We start from the raw sequence: 19,305 nt of genomic DNA on the forward strand, positions 1-19,305 counted from the left end.
CCTATCTCTTTCGTCATTAGATCTAATAGCTCACTGTACTCCCAGTCCTTGCCTGGTATTTTGCCTACTTCTTCCTCGACTCTTGTGGCTATATTTATTATTTGTTTGTCATTTAAATACGAGGTGCCAGACTTTGATTCTATGCTCTCATTTCCAGTTTTATATCCCATTTGTAATGTTATTCGTTTATGATCACTACCCAAGCTTTTAATCCCTTCCTCGTCTATTCTCATTTCTCTCAGTTTGTGATAAATTCCTTCAGACATGAGACAATAATCAATACTTGACTGTTTGTTTCCGACTTCCCACGTGATCTGGCCGTCACATTTAGGCCCCGTGTTAACTATCTCCAGACTATGTTGCTCGCAGAGATCTAGTAATAACTTCCCATTGGTGTCTGAATATCCGTCAAGGTCGTGTATGTGGGCATTCATGTCCCCTAAAAGGATGATTTCGGCCCCATTACCAAATTCCTTAATATCCTCACTCATGCAATCCACTATCTCCTGATTCTTTTCTCTGCAGTTATTTCCCGTCCACAAGTAGGCAACCCCTAGCCACGTTTTCTTTCCACCTACTGTGCCCAAAACCCAGAGGTGCTCTGAACACGCCTCAATGACTGCGCGCTCCCCCTCGAGGCGCGCCCTAACCCCCCATAACCCCCAAAGCGCGTTGCGCCGCATGCACTTCGTATTGTAAACCCGCTGTACCCGGCCAATTTGTCGTGCTAATTACTTCTTTCGGTTGTAACAAGCGGTGAAGGAAATACAGGTGCGTGTGGGTAGAGTCTGCCTTTCTCGGCACGCGGCAAAAGAAGACGCACACGCAGCGCTACTAGCAACAACAATGTTTATTTTTTAAGACTCGACCACCTTATATTCGATGGAGGCGAAAATGCTTGAGACCCGCGTGCTTAGATTTAGGTGCACGTTAGAGAACCCCAGCTGGTCGAAATTTTCGGAGAGCTCCACTACGGCGTCCTTCATAACCATATTGTTGCTTTGGGATGACCATGCTGACGTAGATATGACCGAATGCGTCCGTGTGCTCAGTTTCTACGATGAGACGGGTAACCTCATCCTTATGGCGGGCCACTGAGATAGCGTTGCCTTTATAAGCATTATCGGTGCGACTAGAAGTACCACATGGAAGTAAAATATGCGACCGGGCAAATGATGTGTTACTATGATACAGGGCGTGGAAAAAAGATAATCTGTAGTATTACCTGCGCACAGCAAGCGGCGGCATGTTCAGCGTTTCTTTCAAAGATGAAACGCTTTGAAATCGCGAGTATGATGATAAGATGAATTGTGCTGCTTTTTATTAACGGCTTCCAGTAGATTATTGTTAGGGTTATCCGGTGGGGATGCCAAATGACTGATGCATGAAGTTACTTCATGAAGCTTGGAATCGTCGACCGGTCACCTTTTTGAAGTATTCATTTCAATATTAAAGTACGAATTAGGATGCCTTCAACACAAAATGTGCAATTTTGTTATTTTCAAGTACAGCGACGGCCGGTATGTGCATTTGAAATAAACATTTCTTAAATCTTAATTAAACCGTTTCCTAAACCAAATGCAATATTCATCCTCTTACTTATTCTAGAAGTTACAGAAAACTAAAAAAAAAGGCTTTATGACCGCGTCGATGCTCTGCCGAGCAACAGAAACGGGAGTATGAGCGAAAGGCCTGTGCCACCACTTCTGAAAAGCGGAATTTACCAGAGTCGTCATATATACTTGCTACCATGCTTCTATCGCACTGGTACCATGCATACCATATAGAGTAACTTCAGAAAGCGCCAAGGTAAGTCTGAAGCCAAGCACTCCCTGTGCGCGCTAGCCTCCGCAACTGCCGGGAGCGGGTGGGCTCGGAGCACCCCCACGAAGTTGCGGTCATAGGTAGAAACAGCCCCCCGTGCGCAGGCCGTAAAGGAAGGAGCGAGCGCGCGCCTCCAGAGAGAGATTCTTGAGTTGGGGAAAAAATAGGTGAAGAGTGGGAGTAAGTGACGCAGTAACTGTCTCTCAGGCGAGGACACCACAACCGCAACACCTGGGACCGGTTGTGTCATATTCTGAAGGTTCGGCGAGAAGAATAAGAAGCGTCTTCCCTTCTTTCATTGAGCCCCTCTCTGTTCTCTCTCCCCAATCCACCAAACCAATAAAGGGTAGTAAACTCTTCCTTTCTTTTCTTTCTTTTTTCTTTTTTTTTTCTAATCTCGCCTTCCACCCCGCGGCAGCTCGATCATTTAGGTGCCCGCCGTGTCCGAACGCTTTCGTGCACGGCTGCTGGTTGCCGTCAAAAGCATGCGCATTCCTTTCATTGATAACATTGGGCTGTCTGCAGTCATTTCCGGAACCACACTGCAAAGCGGCGGGCGCCGTTTACCCCTGCTTTTCTCTCGGAAGTCTCAGTTGTATTTTCTCTTCTTTCTTTCTTTCTTTCTTTCTTTCTTTCTTTCTTTCTTTCTTTCTTTCTTTTCTTTCTTTATTTCTTTCCTTCTTTCTTTCTTTCTTTCTTTCTTTCCTTCTCTCTGTCTTTCTTTCCTTCTTCCTTTCTTTCTTTCTTTCTTTTTAAGTAGAGCTCACAATTCTGTTTTCGGCGAAAAGGACTGAGGGGGACCTGTCTTTCTCGAATGCCTTGAGGCGAAAAGGGGACGAAGTTTTGTTGAATGCTTACATAACAGGACCGCTGCACGCCGGTTTTCCGTCTACAGCTCTAGAGAGCTGCAGTTTGAGAAGTTTTTAGACAGGAAGAAAAGCACAAGTAAACATAAGTTGAATAACAAGCACATTTATAAACGCGTAAAACGGCAACAAAGGAAGAGAGTAGCTGTCCTGAGAGGAAAACAACCACCGCAACCGCCATCGACGCCTTCAATCTCTCTCCAGTTGTTGCGTCCAGTTGTTGCGGGCCTCCTCCTCCACCAGGCGCGAGTGGTTACTGTCCCGCGTTGTTCTGCTGGACGTCGCCGTGATCCGGCTCTACTTTGAGGACCGCATCCTGCAAAAGTACAATAATATGGCCATTTCTGGCTTATCTTTTTCTGCTCGTAAATCATGCCACTCATGCTCAATTCCTATGGCAGATATGCAGGTATCATCACACTCTAGCATCGACCACCGTTCGTCAGCAGACACCACCTACTGCGAGCTCCAAGTACGCATTTGTAGCACCAGGCCCGTAGCCAGGAATTTTCTTGGGGGGGGGGGGGGGGCACTTGCTGAAAACCTTTACTTTATGAGAAAAACACCTTTTTTGTTATTTATTTTTCGTTACACTTCAGGGGGCGATGCTTCAGGGGGCGCGCGTGCGGCGATGCCGCAGAACGCCGGCCGTCGCCGCACGCGCAAGAGCTGTCCAACTTGAACGGCAAGCTTCACTGGCAAGCCTCCGAAAAACATGGCCGCACTGCCAAAAGCGGTTGTCGTCCATCTCGAATCTATCAAGTGGCCGCCGTGCGCTCTGTAGCGTTATAGTAGGCACTATAGTAGCGTGTAAGCTCCAAACTGATGCTGTCATTTGCTATGGATTGATGTCCTTAAGCTTCGACAGCAAAGTATTCGTGCCGATTCGGCCCCGTTTTTGAGAGCCGTACTCAAATAAAAGATGCTGTAGGCTTCGCGAGTCGAGATGGGCGCTTCTGAATGCTCGGAGGACATAGATACCGCGTTTGCTAGTTGTTTCTAATCCTCCATAGCTGGCGCTACATGACCAGGCGCCAGCTTGAGGACACCTTATTTGGTTTTACGCGACGCTTTTTTTAATGCCAGACAGACTAAAACACTCTGTTGACTGCGGGAGCCATGCATGGCAACGACACTGACGACATCTGCACTTCTAGCGTGAAAAACGAAGAGCATAAAGCAAGCAGCTTGAAGCGTCCCGCGGCAGAAGCACCCGACGCTGAAAGCCGAAAGCAGACGACGCGGCGCGCCGTAGTCATGACAACCGCTCCTCCGTCACGTCGCTTGCCGGCAGACGGCGAACGGCGCGAAAATGGGTCTCAGACCTATTCTTCGAACGGCAAAGAACGGCTGACGTGCACGAGCGAAATCGCTTGCGCACGGCAGCCTGAGAACGTCAAACGGCGAGCTGCGAAGCCGCTAGCGTGAGCGGGCCCTAAAAGCTGCCTCGCGTTTTAAAGAGTTTAGAATAGCACCAGCACAAATGAGCGAAATGTCGTGTTTGCAGTAAATAGTGGGAGTGAAACTTACGTCCTCATGAGGGTGCTCGATGCTGTCCACAGCATCCTGACGAGCTGCTTGTAGCATATTTTCGTCCCAGGCAATGTCATTTGGGATGTAGGTGTTCTCAATTAAGTCCAAGAAATGGTTGAGAAAGCTCAACCGTGCGACAGCCCTATTTATCCGGGCGGAACGGTATGGGTGGTTTTCGCCGAATACCATCACTGCAGCAGAAATACGTAAATGCACATTAAGTGTCTTACACTGCAACGCGTAGAAATATGGATACAGATTGAGAAGAGGTTTTTATTATTATTATTTATTTAGTCGTTCCTACGTATTAAGGAAACGTACTGCAGGACGGCTATTTTTATCTTTTTTGAATTATATATTACATGTTCCTCTATACCACCCGCAAGTTTACCGCAACGGAATCAAGAATTGTCACTCTACAGAAACGGGCAAACCTAAATGATTCGTGAGATATATTCGGTTCTGGCATATAGTGCACGCACGTTAAAATATGAACCATTGGATATTTATAGCTTGGTCACGTGGCACAGAAATGGATCCCAAAAAAACTTTCGTGTTAAGTGCATGACTCGGTATTTTATTTCAGTGGAAGAGGTACGTAGCGTAGATATATCCAAGCAGGCTGCGCTGTATACGACTACCGCACCATGCTATTTTTTATCATTATAGGACTCACACAATGAGCACTAGGAAACGCGACGCCGGCTATTCCTAGTCGCTGGACATAGTAGGACGTCCCGGCGATCTCGTCGCCGACGGGAAATCTTTCATTTTGAACACGGCTTTCGAGATTTGTCGTTTCTGAACAGGAGTGCTGGTATTTTAAAATCTTCGCGGCGCTAGTTTGCTCCACCGGTTACCCAAATCCTATGTGCGCGATAACGAAATAGCGCTTCGCCAAGCTCGGGGTTGGTGATGCCGAAATGGCAGCTAGGATTTAATGGCCAGTCCCAAGAAGCAAACGGAGTAATCAGAAACTTACAATGCACCGGTTCGTGGAAGTACTGATCAAACGCGGCCCGGTACTGCTCCAGATCGTGTTGGGTCACTGTGTGGCTCACAAATGCAGCATATACTTGGTCCTCCCGGGCAAGTAGCGTTCTCGCATCGTCTTCTAGCGTGTCGCTGTTGCGACCTTCTCCAAAGACTGTTATGTCTACAAAAGAACGACAGTGACAATAGATTCGCCCTGTAAATGACTAAACATAATAAATTTTCTTACCGTGATCCATTTTATGACTGAATGACTCAGAAGGAATCAAGGAAGTGGAAAAACTCGGCTCTCTCGAGTGGCGAATGTCTTTCGAGTGGAGAATGGATCAGACCCACTGTGGCGGATTGGCCAAGAATTTAGTGGTTTTAAAATTTAAAAAGAGTAGTAAAATTTTGAAATTTTAAAAGAGGAGTAATTTAGTAAAAACTTAATTTGCGTAAAGCTGATATTATTGTCATTAGTGCAGTAAAAAAGACAGAGATTGTGTAGTGTATTAGTAGCGCCATTCTTCGGAGCGCACGCGCACTGCATGGGCCTCTTCATGGCCTCCGAGATTGCGCGCCGGCGCGCGATTTTGAAGGCCACGGCCTCTTTGTTTGGAGGCACGAGACTAAAAAGTCACCAAAATATCGTCCCATGTTACCGGTACGAGAACTATTCGTGATGGCTACCCAGGAATTCCCTAGTCAAGTCGACAAAACTCGAGGAGGTCGTGATCACACAGAACACTCGATAGCGTCCGTTGTGTTTATTTTTGTGTATGTTACCTCACCACGAGTGTTGATGGATCAGCAGCCTACCTTCTACGGTCGCGGATTTGGATTAATGGTGTTGCCCATTAGCGGTTAACTGTCGTAAGTGCTGGATAGTGCGCTGTACGTGCGTTTATTTTTTTACCTGAAATGTAGCAGTGAGCTGGAGTTCGAAGCACACGTCCGCAGCAACTCGTAGTCGTGTAGCACGTTCACAGAGCGTTCAACCTTCAGGCCACTTAATTCGGTGCAAGTTGTCCCCGTCAATTTATTATTCCAGAAAGTGACCGTCCCTGTTCTCTAAACAAGTGAGCTTTTGCTAGCGTTTGCGCGGCAAGTCGAATCCATAAATCGACCTGTGCAATTGACTGATGCTCAGCTGCTAGCGCAATTAGGAACGATTATTTAATTTCTTCTAAATTTAATAAGTGGATAAATGCCAGAAATAGCTTGACCTGAATGGCTGCTAATTAGACATCTCCGTGCTTGTACTGTGACTGGAGACGGCACATGCGCTTGTTTTATAATACGGAAACGCACAATTACGAGCCATGCTTAGTGCCCGTTGCTTGTGGGGTTCGCTGCGCAACAAACATTGTGTATAAATTCATTGTGCGCAAATACATTGTGTATAAGCTGTGCCGTGTAACACAGCTACACTGCGGTGAAGCGAATCGGTCATCTAGTGCATAGCGCCACCCATGGAATACGCTTTCACCACCAGGGACGGTGTTAAAATGTAAGAGAAATTCAACACGCTGGCCAAGCAAGAGACCAGTGCAAAGGAATGTAAAGAAGGGCATCCGTGCATTAGCCTGTGTTCATCTTGACCTCCGGCTGTGGTGCTCCTGTAGGTACATTCTTAGTACCGTATATACTCATGTAATGGCCGCATCCATGTGACACTGCACCCAGAGCTTTGTTAAAGAATATACCCAAAAATTATATTTGTAAATTACCAATCTATTAGCTGCACCCTTAGTTTTCGACGTTAGCAACGTTATCCGTTGAGCGGTGCGAAAATTCTGAAGCTTTTCTCTTTTTTTTTTTTCGGGGGCAAACATGGCAGCCGTGCCGAGCTTTCGACGCCTCCAGGTAGCAAAAGCACAGCCTCAGAGAAATAGCGGCTGTCTGCGAGGCGCTGCCCTCCACCAAACAACACCGACTGGAAGGCTGAAGAGAGCATCAATTGTGGACGTGTGCCACTAGATCTTCGAAGTGTGTGTGTGTGGTTGGGGGACAGCGTTCCTTCAAGACGGTAGGGAAAAGCTTCAGGGTCATAGGAGAGGCAAGTTTCAGGATGGGACGAGTAAGGAGGAGGAGGAGGGTAAGGATTAACATTCTTGCAGCCGCGTAGAAGTGAGAAAGGTTGTTTTTAGCTTCTCCCAAGACAGGCGAGTACTGCAGTTCAATAAAGGCAAGTAGCACTGAAGGCATGGGCGTCGGAAAAGAGGGAATAAAGCCCCCCCCCCCCCCCTTAACCTAAGACAAATTTCGGGGAGCATGTAGTGGGAGATTGGGGAAAGGGGAGAGAACGAGAAGAGGGCTGAACGGAGAGGCCAGTTTCTCGAAATAGATGCCCACGCCGCCGAGCGCAGCCCGTAGTGCATATCTACCCTTTAGAAAACCCGAGGGGATGCCAGGCGCCATCGGGAATCGAACCCGGTTCCGCCTGCATTGGAGGTTTACTGGATTCACTCACTTTTGGAACGAGACGCGCACTGAATCGGAATTCGTCTTCGTGTGTTGTGCGCAACGTTAAATTTTCCAGTGGTTCACAGATACGTGAGATACAAGTCACACGCACACATTCAGCGAGGTGCAAGGAATGCAAATGTTACCGATAGCAGTGAAAAATATTCAGCATCATCATCATCAGCCTGTCTACGCCCACTGCAGGGCAAAGGCCTCTCCCATAGTCCGCCAATCAACCCGGTCCTGTGCTTTCTGCTGCCACGTTATACCTACAAACTTCTTAATCTCATCTACCCACCTAATTTTCTGTCTCCCCCTCACGCGTTTGCCATCTCTTGGACTCAGTTCCCTTATTATAAAACAAGCGCGTGGGCCGTCTCCAGTCACAGTAGGAGCACGGAGATGTCTAATTAGCAGTCATTCAGGTCACGCTGTTACTGACATTGCTCCACTTATTAAATTTAGAAGTCAAATATATAATTGCGCTAGCAGCTTAACATCAGTTGACGTGACCGAGGAGGGGTTGAGGCTGACACCCAGGCTCCGGCGAAGGACTCTTGCGAGGCTTCTAATGTATAAGTATAAGACACAATTTAATTGCATATTTACAGGAGCTTTAAAGGGCCCCTAAACCACCCAGAGGTCGAAATTTAGTTGTGGCGTTGCAGTTGTGCACGAGTCTATAGCGAACGCTGGCGGAGTTGCACGCGTTTTCTCGTTTCGCTCTTTCCTTCGCTAGGCTGCGTTCCTCGGCTCGTCTGTCCACCTATCCGAATGCCCTTCCTCAGCGTCCGAGGTGGAAACGCAAGGAGCGCGCGCATCTACTAGCAGAAAGCAGGCTCTTTTATGCCCACTGACAGCGTCTCTTGCACACGACGTCACCTAATCATACAGGTGACGTCATGACAGCTGCTGTCGATATAGGAAAGGCACGGAGAGGAGCACGCGAGCGTCTGTTGGTGGTTTAGGGGCCCTTTAAGAAACAAGGCGTAGAAACGCGCCTTTACTACACAAGGGCGCAGAACACACAAGAGACAAGAGGGCCAGCGAAGGCGAGAGAGAGAAAGAGCCGTAGCGCACTCCGACCGCTCCGACACGCTCCTCGTCAAGCGTTTTCGCTGGACGCGGACTGCGTATTGCAGCAACGCCGATGCGCGTTCCCTGCAGCGCACAAGGAGATCTTTTGCGTTCTTGGGGAACGCGGACCGCGTATGGCAATTGCGCCGATGAGAGTCTCTTGCAGGCCGGGTCTTTGCATCGCTGGTTATAACACAGTCAATTGGACAGGTCGATTTATTGCTTCGACTTGCCGCGCAAACGATAGCAAACGCTCACTTTATTAGAGAACTGCAGGGACGGCCACTTTCTGGAATAATAAAGTGACGGGGACAACTTGTAATCATGCGAACAAAGATTAAAACACAGCACCGAATTAAGTGGCCTGAAGGTTGAACGCACTGTGAACATGCTACACAACTAGAGTTGCTGCGGAAGTGTGCTTCGAACTCCAGCTCACTGCTACATTTCAGGTAAAAAAAAAACGCACATACAGCGGACTATCCAGCATTTAAGACAGTTAACCGCTGATGGGCAACACCATTAATCCAAATCTGTGACCGTAGAAGGTAAGCTACTGATCCATCGACACTCGTGAGGTAACATGACATGACATACACACAAAATAAACACAACGGACGCTATCGAGTGTTCTGTGTGATCACAACCTCCTCGGGCTTTGTCGACTTGACTAGGGAATTCCTGGGTGGGCATCATGAATAGTTCTCGTACCGCTAACATTGGGCGATATATTGGTGGCTATTTAGTCTCGTGCCTCCAAACACAAAGGCCATGGCCTCCAAAATCGCGCCGGCGCGCAGATCTCGGAGGCCATGCAGAGGCCCAGTGCGCGTGCGCTCCGAAGGATGGCGCTACTAATACACTACACAATCTCTATCTTTTTTACTGCACTAATGGCAATAATATCAGCTTTACGCAAATTAAGTGCTTTAATAAATTACTCCTCTTTAGGATTTACATCAATTTTAAAACCACTAAATTCTTGGCCAATCCGCCACAGTGGGTCTGATCCATTCTCCACTCGAAAGACATTCGCCACTCGAGAGAGCCGAGTCTTTCTGCTCGTTTGTTCCTTCTTGCCTTCGGAGTGGTAAAATGGATCGTGGTAAGATAATTTATATATGTTTAGTCATTTACAGGGCGAGTCTATTCTGTAACTGTCGTTCTATTGTAGATCTGTCTGTGTTTGGCGAGAATCGAAGCAGCAACACGCTCGAACACGATGCCCGAAGTCTTCTCGCGAGGGAGCAGCAGATTCACACAGCTGTACTGAACAACAATGTCGACAATCATGACCTCAACCAGTACAGAGACGATTTCGAGCAGTTTTTCCACGACACCGTACACCGTAAGTTTCTGATTACTCCGTTTGCTTCTTGAGACTGGCCGTTAAATCCTGGCTACCATTACGGCATCACCAACCCGGAGCTTGGCGAAGCGCTATTTCGTTATCGCGCCCATAGGATTTGGGTAACCGATGGCGCAAACTAGCGCCGCGAAGATTTTAATATACCAGCACTCCTGTTTAGGACCGACAAATCTCGAAAGCCGCATTCAAAATGAAAAGATTTCCCGTCGGCGACGAGATCACCGGAACGTCCTACGACGTCCCGCGACTGGGAAAAGCCGACGTCGCGTTTCCTAGTGCTCATTGTGTGAGTCCTATAATTAGAAAAAATTGCATGGTGTTGTAGTCGTGTACAGTGCAGCCTGCTTCGATATATCTACGCTACGTACCTCTTCCACTGAAATAAAATACCGAGTCATGCACTTATTGGGATGCATTTCTGTGCCACGTGACCAAACTACAATTATGCAATGGTTGATATTTTAACGTGCGTGCACTGTGCCAGAACCGGATATATCTCACGATTCTCGATTCCGTTGCGGTAAACTTGCGGGTGGTAGAGGAACATGTAATATATAATTCAAAAAACATAAAAATAGCCATCTTGCAGTAGATTTCCTTAATACGTTGGAACGACTAAATAAAGAATAATAATAATCATAACCCTCTTCTCAATCTGTAGCCATATTTCTCGGCGTTGCTGTGTACGACACTTAATGTGCATTTACGTATTTCTGCTGCAGTGACTGTCTTCACTCTGAACCACGCTTACCGTAGTGCAAGGCTCAACCGGGCGATTACGAGGCTAAGTTTTTTCAACAAGTTCCTGGACACAATAGAGGACCTCTACATTCCCAACGGGCTCTCGTGGAACGCGGCCCTGCTGAACGAAGCTCGCGTAGAGGCGGTCAAAAGCATAGAACAGGTCAACGCGCAGGTAAGTTTCAGTCTCACTATTTACTGCAAACACGACATTTCGCTCATTTGTGGTAGTGCTATTCTAAACTCTTTTTTTAAGCACGCGTGCTTAGTTGCGTTCTACTAATGTATTTTCACCTTTCGCATGTCTTACGTTTACATAGACAAAGATTATAACAAGTGCCTTCAGAAGTGAGTCAACCTGTCACACTAACAATAGCCAGAAACGAAAAAGATACACACATTGAAAACCCCACAAACTTGCATCTTCATGGTGTTCCGCGATTGCAATAATTTAATCACTTGTCCCGCTGAAAGGCTCATTGAGCTACTTTGCAGGCAGCCGTACATATCAGCCCAATTTCGGGTCGACTTCGTTGTTGCTTAGCAGCTTTAGGACCTTGCTTCAGGACCCCGCTAACTACTGTATGGCTTTCCTGGGGTTGATAGAGCATAGAAGAGTGCTTGAGGACGAAGCAAACTTCAATCTAGAAGGCTGATATCATGATTAGGCTCGGATACATCCACTAAAAGACGCACTAACACTCAAACATTGTGGAGTAAATTTCACATTTCGACAGTTGTGCGTTATATCATCGTGAGGTAATACACTAAGTGCCATATTTCTTTAGAACCAAGGTTGGTATAGATATGGTTCAGAACTCTGCAATGACAACTGCTTGTGCTCCTTCGAAGTGTTGTCCTTGTTCAGCCAGCGTCCTATATTACTTGGTTTTAATAATTGGCTGTGGTGGCTATTCGTCGGTCTTTAAAGGAGTACGGACACAAATTTTGAAAATTTTCGGATCGTTGCTCTAAATAAAAATACTGGTGTGGAGAAACCTAAAACGAGTATTGTGGTGCCTGGGAATGCATCGTATATATTTTAATTACCGCTACTTTAAACCGACATTTTCTGTTTCGATATCAAGGGTGCGGCTTCTCAGTGACGTTTCACAGCAGTGTTACGTCACGGGGATACGGAAACTCACGACGTACTAGTGGCAAATCCGTCATCTGCTAGTGGTGCACATAAACACCGATGATTGAATTGTCGTCCAGTGACCCCGACAGTGATTTCAACGATTTAGGCTGCATGCAGGACTCAGAACTCGCAAACTCGGGGGAACTGTCTTGGCTCGTCGGGATAATGTCCATTGCAGTGGGGCTGGCTTGCAGATGCTCGGCGACGAAAACTTCAAAGTCAAATTGAAATATTTTATACGTGTTCTCGGACTCCGGTGTGTGGACAGCGTTGATACTGCATACCAAGGAAACGAAAAATGTCCCTTTTGCGATGTCTCAAAATCGTGTCAGTACTCCTTTAAAGTGTCTAATAACATACACTGCTCCTTCAGATCCTGCTGCAGTGATCTAAATGCTATATGGCGTCTTTCAAAGTTACGAACAGCCAAAAGAACCGGCGACATGTGTTTACATATTTGCCAAACAACCTGCTCCAAAACGAAGATTCCCTTCGTTATCTCAAGTGGGTACAGTTTTTCCACTGGCCCACTAACCAGGAAGGAAGCTTTTCTCGAGTCGTGGTATTCATTCAGAACACCCGGGGCTCGTTGGGAGGGGTGCCTACTGTGTACTCACACGACTTCCATGACGTGATGAAAAGGAGGAACCGAGATGGGAGGAGAGAGAACGACGCCGTCATAATCGATGCGGTCGAGCCCAAGGGGTCGACCTAGGCCGAACTTAGGCCGAACGGGTCACGAATAGTCAGATCCTAAATTTTAGCTGTCGCCATTTCAGCACCCAGAACGCAGTCATTACATGAAATGTCGAAACGAATGCATACAGTTGATGCTATTCTTTCTGTAGCGTGGCGTCCCTTTGTATAGACGTTTGCGCCTGAACCGATTAGCCTGAATTTTTTTTCGCGGGGTGGTGGTTTGAACACCCTTCATGTATGTTAGTACGTGCGCTTGTACGCGTGCGTGTATGCAACGAACACATGCAGCATTAAGAAATTTCGTGTAGGGTATAATTGAAGTCCCTCCCTCCCCCTCTTCCAATCTCACCCCTCTGGCTGCGTCAATGGCCTGAAGTGAAAACCAGATCATTTTTGACGTCCTAGCGGTCGCCGCTTAATGAGTGCTACGAATGCATACTTGGAGCTCGTAGGTGGTGTCTGCTGACGAGCGGTGGTCGATGCTAGAGTGTGATGATACCTGCATATCTGCCATATGAATTGAGCATGAGGGCATGATTTACGAGCAGAAAAAGATCAGCCAGAAATGGGCATATTATTGTACTTGTGCAGGACGCAATTCTAAAAGTCGAGCCTGATCATGGCGACGTCGCGGGACAATGACAGGTCATTGTGGAGCGCTCAAGTATGCTGATCCAGGTACCTCAGCGCTGATGTATGCTGATCCACGTCGACGACGGTTCCTGTGTGCGTCCTTCTTCATAGACGGCCCCTATATTCCTTTCGTCCTTGTCCACGTGTATAAATGTTGTTTTTGAATTTATGTTTACTTGTGCTTTTCTTCCTGCCTGAAATACCTTTAAAAACAGCTCTCTAAAGCTACAGAAGAAAGACCGGTGTGCAGCGACTCTTGTTAATGTAAGCATTCAACAAAACTTCGTCCCCATTTCGCCTCCAGGCATTCGAAAAAGACAGATCCCCCTCAGTCCTTTTCGCTGGAAACCGAATTGTGAGCTCTACTAAAAACAAATTACAGCATAACCACGGGTGAATGATGAAGAGCTTGGGCGAAGCTCCTGAAGCAATCATGGTTACACCGTGAAATGTTCAGTGGTTTCGCCCAGCAGTAATCAAAGCTATACGCCGCTTTGATTACTGCACGCCATCTAGCGTGCAGGGTGCCGATGCTTTTTTTTTTTCTTTTTTGCACACATATTGCACACATCTCTATGGGACAGCGTCATCTAGTATATCGTCACCCAACTGCAGTTTGCATGCATCTCTATGGGACAGCGCCATCTATTGAATGATACGGGAGACGTGACGGCGGGGGCACGCCGCATGGAGCGACGACCGACCAGGTGATGCTATAAGGAGCTTCGCCCCTAAAAAAAGGAAAGAAAGAAAGCAGAGAAAACACAACTGAGACTTCCGAGAGAAAAGCCGGGGTAAACGACGCCCGCCGCTTAGCAGTACTTTCTTGTCTACGCTTCTTGTGGGCCTGTGTGTCGTTGCGGATATGACTGCAGACAGTCCCATGTTATCTATGACAGGAATGCGCGTGCTTTTGTCGGCAACCAGCAGCCGTGCACGAAAGCGTTCGGACACGGCGGACACCTAAATGATCGAGCTGCCGCAGGGTGAAAGGCTAGATTTAAAAAAATAAAGAATAGAAAGAAAGGAAGTGTTTACTACTCTTTACTGGTGGATAGGGGAGAGAGAACAGAGAGGGGCTTAATGAAAGAAGGGAAGGCGCTTCTTATTCTTCTCGCTGAACCTTCTCTAATATGAAAAGTGTGAAGTGCGCCCAGTGGCGTACCAACTCGTTCGCGAGTGGGAGGGGGGGGGGGGGGCGGCAAGCGTCGCTCACTCTGTCGGCCCTGTATATATATATATATATATATATATATATATATTATATATATATATATATATATATATATATATATATAGGTGTGTGTATATATATATATATATATATATATATATATATAGAGAGAGAGAGAGAGAGAGAGAGAGAGAGAGAGAACTACATTTGCTCTCAATTTGACGTGATTTTTTATATACAGAGAAATAATTTTTCAAAACTGTTGTCTGAAATCACGGAGGAAGCTGCACCAACAGATTGTGCAGGATGGGCCGTCCTGTACCGCGACCACACAGCAGTGTTTAATAACATTACGGAAAAATTACCGTCAAGTTTAGAAAGTACAGCCACATTTAATCTGTTCTTCATCTGAGCATTCCATCTGCAAACTTCACAGTCTCAGTTTGGCGTTGTAAATACGATGAATATGAAGAACCTGCTTTGACTCCATAGATATATAGTACCTTAAATTCTCACTTATTAAACAAAACATGTGGCTGACAAAGCAAGGTACTTCGCAGACGTCTTCAAGATAACCCGAGTGCGATTTTTTTACTTTAAGAGCCCTGCAATTTAAAGTCTTTCTGAAGAAGAAGACCAAGTTCATTCGATTAATTTTTATGGAAACCACATTGAGCTTGCTCTGTATATAAGATTATGAATGACTACGAATTTATATACTAGGTGTCGTTCCTTGCCCTCCTACTTTTCCCGGCTTCGGCGGGGGGTGGTGGGAAAAGCGGTGAAGTGGCCTTTTACTCCTCCCGTCCGGCTCCTCCACGTAAATACGTCCACTTAAACTGTTGTAGGCTTATGCCACAGGAGCGAAGGAAAGACACGCCTGAACGATAATCGATGCCAGCAAAGAACGTGAGCCGTGGCTTCACGTGCCACAGCCTAGCGCCTTTATTTTCTTCTCTCGCCATCGCGCGCTCTCCTGTTTGCGCGTCGCCCGAACGATGGGCGCTACAGGGCCTCCCGTGTTAGAGTTACTGTATATGCTACCTTTAGGTGTCGGAATGTGACATGCCGTTTGTGGTAGTCCAACGGAAGGTCAGCCGTAGATGAGAGGCTTTCTATGGCGGTCTCCAGGTACGCCGGCTTAAGTCGGTACAAGCTGACTGTCTCTTCACGGCCGTTCTGAAGAAGAGTGGCAGTTTTGGGGGTGCGGTCAAGGACGCGGAATGGTCCATCGTAGGCTGGTGTCAAAGGTGGTCTGACCGCGTTGTGGCGCACGAAAACATGTGTTGCAGTGGCCAGATCAGGGTGGACAAATATGGTCTTGTGTTCGGAAGGTCTGGGTGGAGTGGGCCAGAGGTCTTGAACGCAGTCAAGGAGGTGTTGTAGGAATTGTTGTGGCTGGTCTGGTAGCTTCGTTGACGTGAAGAAGTCTCCCGGAAGCCGTAGAGAAGTGCCATACACCAGCTCTGCTGTTGAGCACTGCACGTCTGCCCGGATGACAGCTTGTAAACCTAAGAGCACCAGTGGCAAGGCCGCCCAGGTCGCTCTATTGAGGCGGGTAGTCAAGACGGTCAAGATTGACGTCGGCGGCCGCCGCGAGGACGAGGCGGATTGGCTGAGAAAGGCGTTAGAGGAAGAGCTCGCGAAGCAACGCTGATTGGGCAGAGACGTCGTGTTCCCCAAGAAGCTGTCGCATTCGGAGCAGTAGTTGGGAGAGGCGCCTATCGCCAAGGTCCCCCTCTGCAAGGAGCTGCTGTAGGCGGACGCGTTCCGAAGGCATGAATCGCTCCAGCACCTTGGTTTTAAGGTGCTGATATGGCGTAGTGTCCGAGGGGTTGGAGAGGACGGCGGAGAGCTCGCTGGTAACATCAGGAGGAAGGACTGAAGCTACGTAGTAGTAGCGTGTCGTTTCTGAGGCAGTGCGGTACAGGGAGAATTGCGCCTCGACCTGGTGAAACCAAACTTGCGGGTCCTGTGGCCAGAAAGATGGGAGACGCAGTTGCACGGCCGAGACGTCCTGCAGACGTGAGGTTTGTTCAGTTGAGGGTGCATTCGAGTCAGTCATTGCCTTCGTCCTAGGTCACACTTGTAGGCTTATGCCACAGGAGCGAAGGAAAGACACGCCTGAACGATAATCGATGCCAGCAAGGTTGGTTGGTTGGCCTCAGTAATTTGGCGCAACCCACTCCGGGGGATAGGCCATGAAGCGGACGGTGCCTTGCTTAGGAAACTACTTCACTTAGTGAAGGAAAAGTTGAAAATGGAATGTTTAGCCTTTACATATAAACTCGCAAGATTTAAAGAAGAGAAAAAAAACGCCTATATAACAACAACAACAACAATAATAAAAAGAAGCAAGGAACGTGAGCCGTGGCTTCACGTGCCACAGCCTAACACCTTCTTTATTTTCTTCTCTCGCCATCGCGCGCTCTCCTGTTTGCGCGTCGCCCGAACGAGGGTGCTACACTGTGTAAGCTCAAAGCTTTTCTTTGAAAAAAAAATGTGGGCGATTAAGACGTTAAAATAACCTGCATTGTTTCCTTCCGTATATGGTCAAAATTTGCCGCTGACTTCTAAAGTTCTATCCGACTATATGTAGCGTGACTGAGTGTACTTCATTACCTACAAGTGGGGATCTCAGACACTTTTGAACTGCAACCTTCCACAAGTGTGCTCTGTGCACTTCGATTCCCCTGCAACGCTGTTCATTTATAGAGGCAAGTTACGTCACAGCCACGAGACACCACCGCTTCCACCGCCGCCTGTGATTTTGCAACCGCCAAGCTCCCGGATTTCTGGCCGCAAGTGGCGTAGCCATGGGGGGGGGGGGGGGGGGGGGGGGGGGGGGTCGCGCGTCAAAAAATGTTCCGTAACGTTACAGACCGTTAAGGAACATTTTTTTTTGTTCCGGAACAGAAACGGAACGGAACATTTGGCAGTGGAACGAAACTAAAACCGAAACGAAAAAAAATTTGTTCCGACACCCTGGTACCAAGTAGTACTCCTATGTTTTTGTTGCTAAGTTCTTTACATCATTGAGCACAGTAACATCTTTTTGTGCATTGTGCCTGAGATCATGTGTATATTTCTAGGCACATTTTGAATATATTAATATCGGAGCTGTTTAAACTGGCCGTAATCTGCCCAACGCTAAAAAAAACCTCGGGCAGATATGCACCACAGGAATTGGGCAAGCCCCACTACCAAGTACAGCCAGGGCTTAAAGTCTCCCTTCCTTGAAGGGGGGGCCCGACATATATATATATATATATATATATATATATATATATATATATATATATATATATATATATATATATATATATATATATATATATATATATATATATGCATGCGCTGGTCACGTGTTCTTTTTTTTGTATTTCGAGGGCTTTCTTTGCAGCTTGCAAAATGGTACACGTAAGACTTTTTTTATTGTAAATAATGCAATGGGGGTTTCTGAAGACGCTCTCGAACCTTGCAAATTCCATTCCCCTTCTCTCTAAAAATGATGCCCTATACCCAAATTTCTGTATCATATAACCAATTCTGTAGCCACTGGTAGATTTGAGCATTGCGTAGTTACCGTGGCCGCCGCGAGATGTCGCCACGTGCCCGCGATCACACTGAAAGTAGGCCGCGCATTCGAAGGAAAAAAAAAAAAGAAAGTGCTCAAGGTCATGACGCGCGCCGATGAAGGGACGCAACTTCTTGTCCCCTCGTCATTCCCCTCCCTGTGTAGCTTTCAGTGCACTCGCTAGTACGAGAGGAGAGAGAAAGCACTTGGAGCTTGCGAAAATCCTTGTAACTCCGTTCATACTTAACGGATTCTAAAATTTATTGCGGCATGTGGTTCGTGAAGCATCATGCACTAATAGTGAGACTATTCCAATATAACTCAGAAAAGTGTCACTTTATACACATTTTGCAGATCTTACTTATTTCATCTTCCTAGTCGCATCCCGTGGTTTTTACTTAAACTACGGGATGCGAACCACGGAATGCGACACGGGATGCTCAGTAATACCTGTGGCTGTATCTCAAGTTTAACTAACTTGACATAAGAGCGCAACCTATTTCACTATCATCACAGTGATTCCATTCCTGCGCCAACTGCGCCAAAGTGCGCCAAATTGGATTTACTGCGCCATCCTGATAAGATCAACTTAAATTGCGCCAAACTGCGTCAGAAGTCTTGGGTTTGGGGGCGTCTATCACTGGCAATCGCACCGCCGGATCGTCAAAACATGTGCACCTTGATCTTGGAGCCGCCAAGTCACAACCACACCAAGAAATATTCCGCTTAACAGCGCTCGCGCGTGCGGCCCGAGTAATCCACGCCTAAAATCACTGGAACGGGAAAAGTACCGCGACCGTCCTGCCCGCCGCCATATTCGGTCCAGCGCGGCCGAAGCTGCGGCGGCGCGGTGTTGATTTCACGCGGAGTAACGCATCTTTTACGCATTGCGTGCGCTTTTCCAGCCCCGAATGAAGCACACCGTTGTTCTCTAACTGATTAGGAAAGTAATAGTGGCAGTTTTCACTTGCCTACACGCGCACGCACGCGTACTAAGGCGATAAAGAAATGCGAACTGCGCGGCACTTATGCGCTCGGCTGTCGGAATTTATTAAATGCGAAGCATTTCTCAACGAACTGCTGCCACTTTGAATCTATCTATCTATCTATCTATCTATCTATCTATCTATCTATCTATCTATCTATCTATCTATCTATCTATCTATCTATCTATCTATCTATCTATCTATCTATCTATCTATCTATCTAGCCTCCCACGACTTTGTGCTC

General features: G+C 47.1%; 1 protein-coding gene across 1 annotated transcript; it reads right to left on the minus strand.

Annotated features, from left to right (window-relative positions):
• Nucleotides 1–16,125: 16,125 nt before the first annotated feature.
• Nucleotides 16,126–16,563, minus strand: LOC119397505 (uncharacterized). Its single transcript, XM_037664930.1, has one exon. It carries the CDS (start codon nucleotides 16,561–16,563, stop codon nucleotides 16,126–16,128), a length of 438 nt encoding a protein of 145 aa, XP_037520858.1.
• Between the last annotated feature and the right edge of the window lie 2,742 nt (nucleotides 16,564–19,305).

The sequence above is a fragment of the Rhipicephalus sanguineus genome, chromosome 6 (genome assembly GCF_013339695.2).
Source record: "Rhipicephalus sanguineus isolate Rsan-2018 chromosome 6, BIME_Rsan_1.4, whole genome shotgun sequence".
In the NCBI taxonomy this organism is placed as follows: domain Eukaryota; kingdom Metazoa; phylum Arthropoda; class Arachnida; order Ixodida; family Ixodidae; genus Rhipicephalus; species Rhipicephalus sanguineus.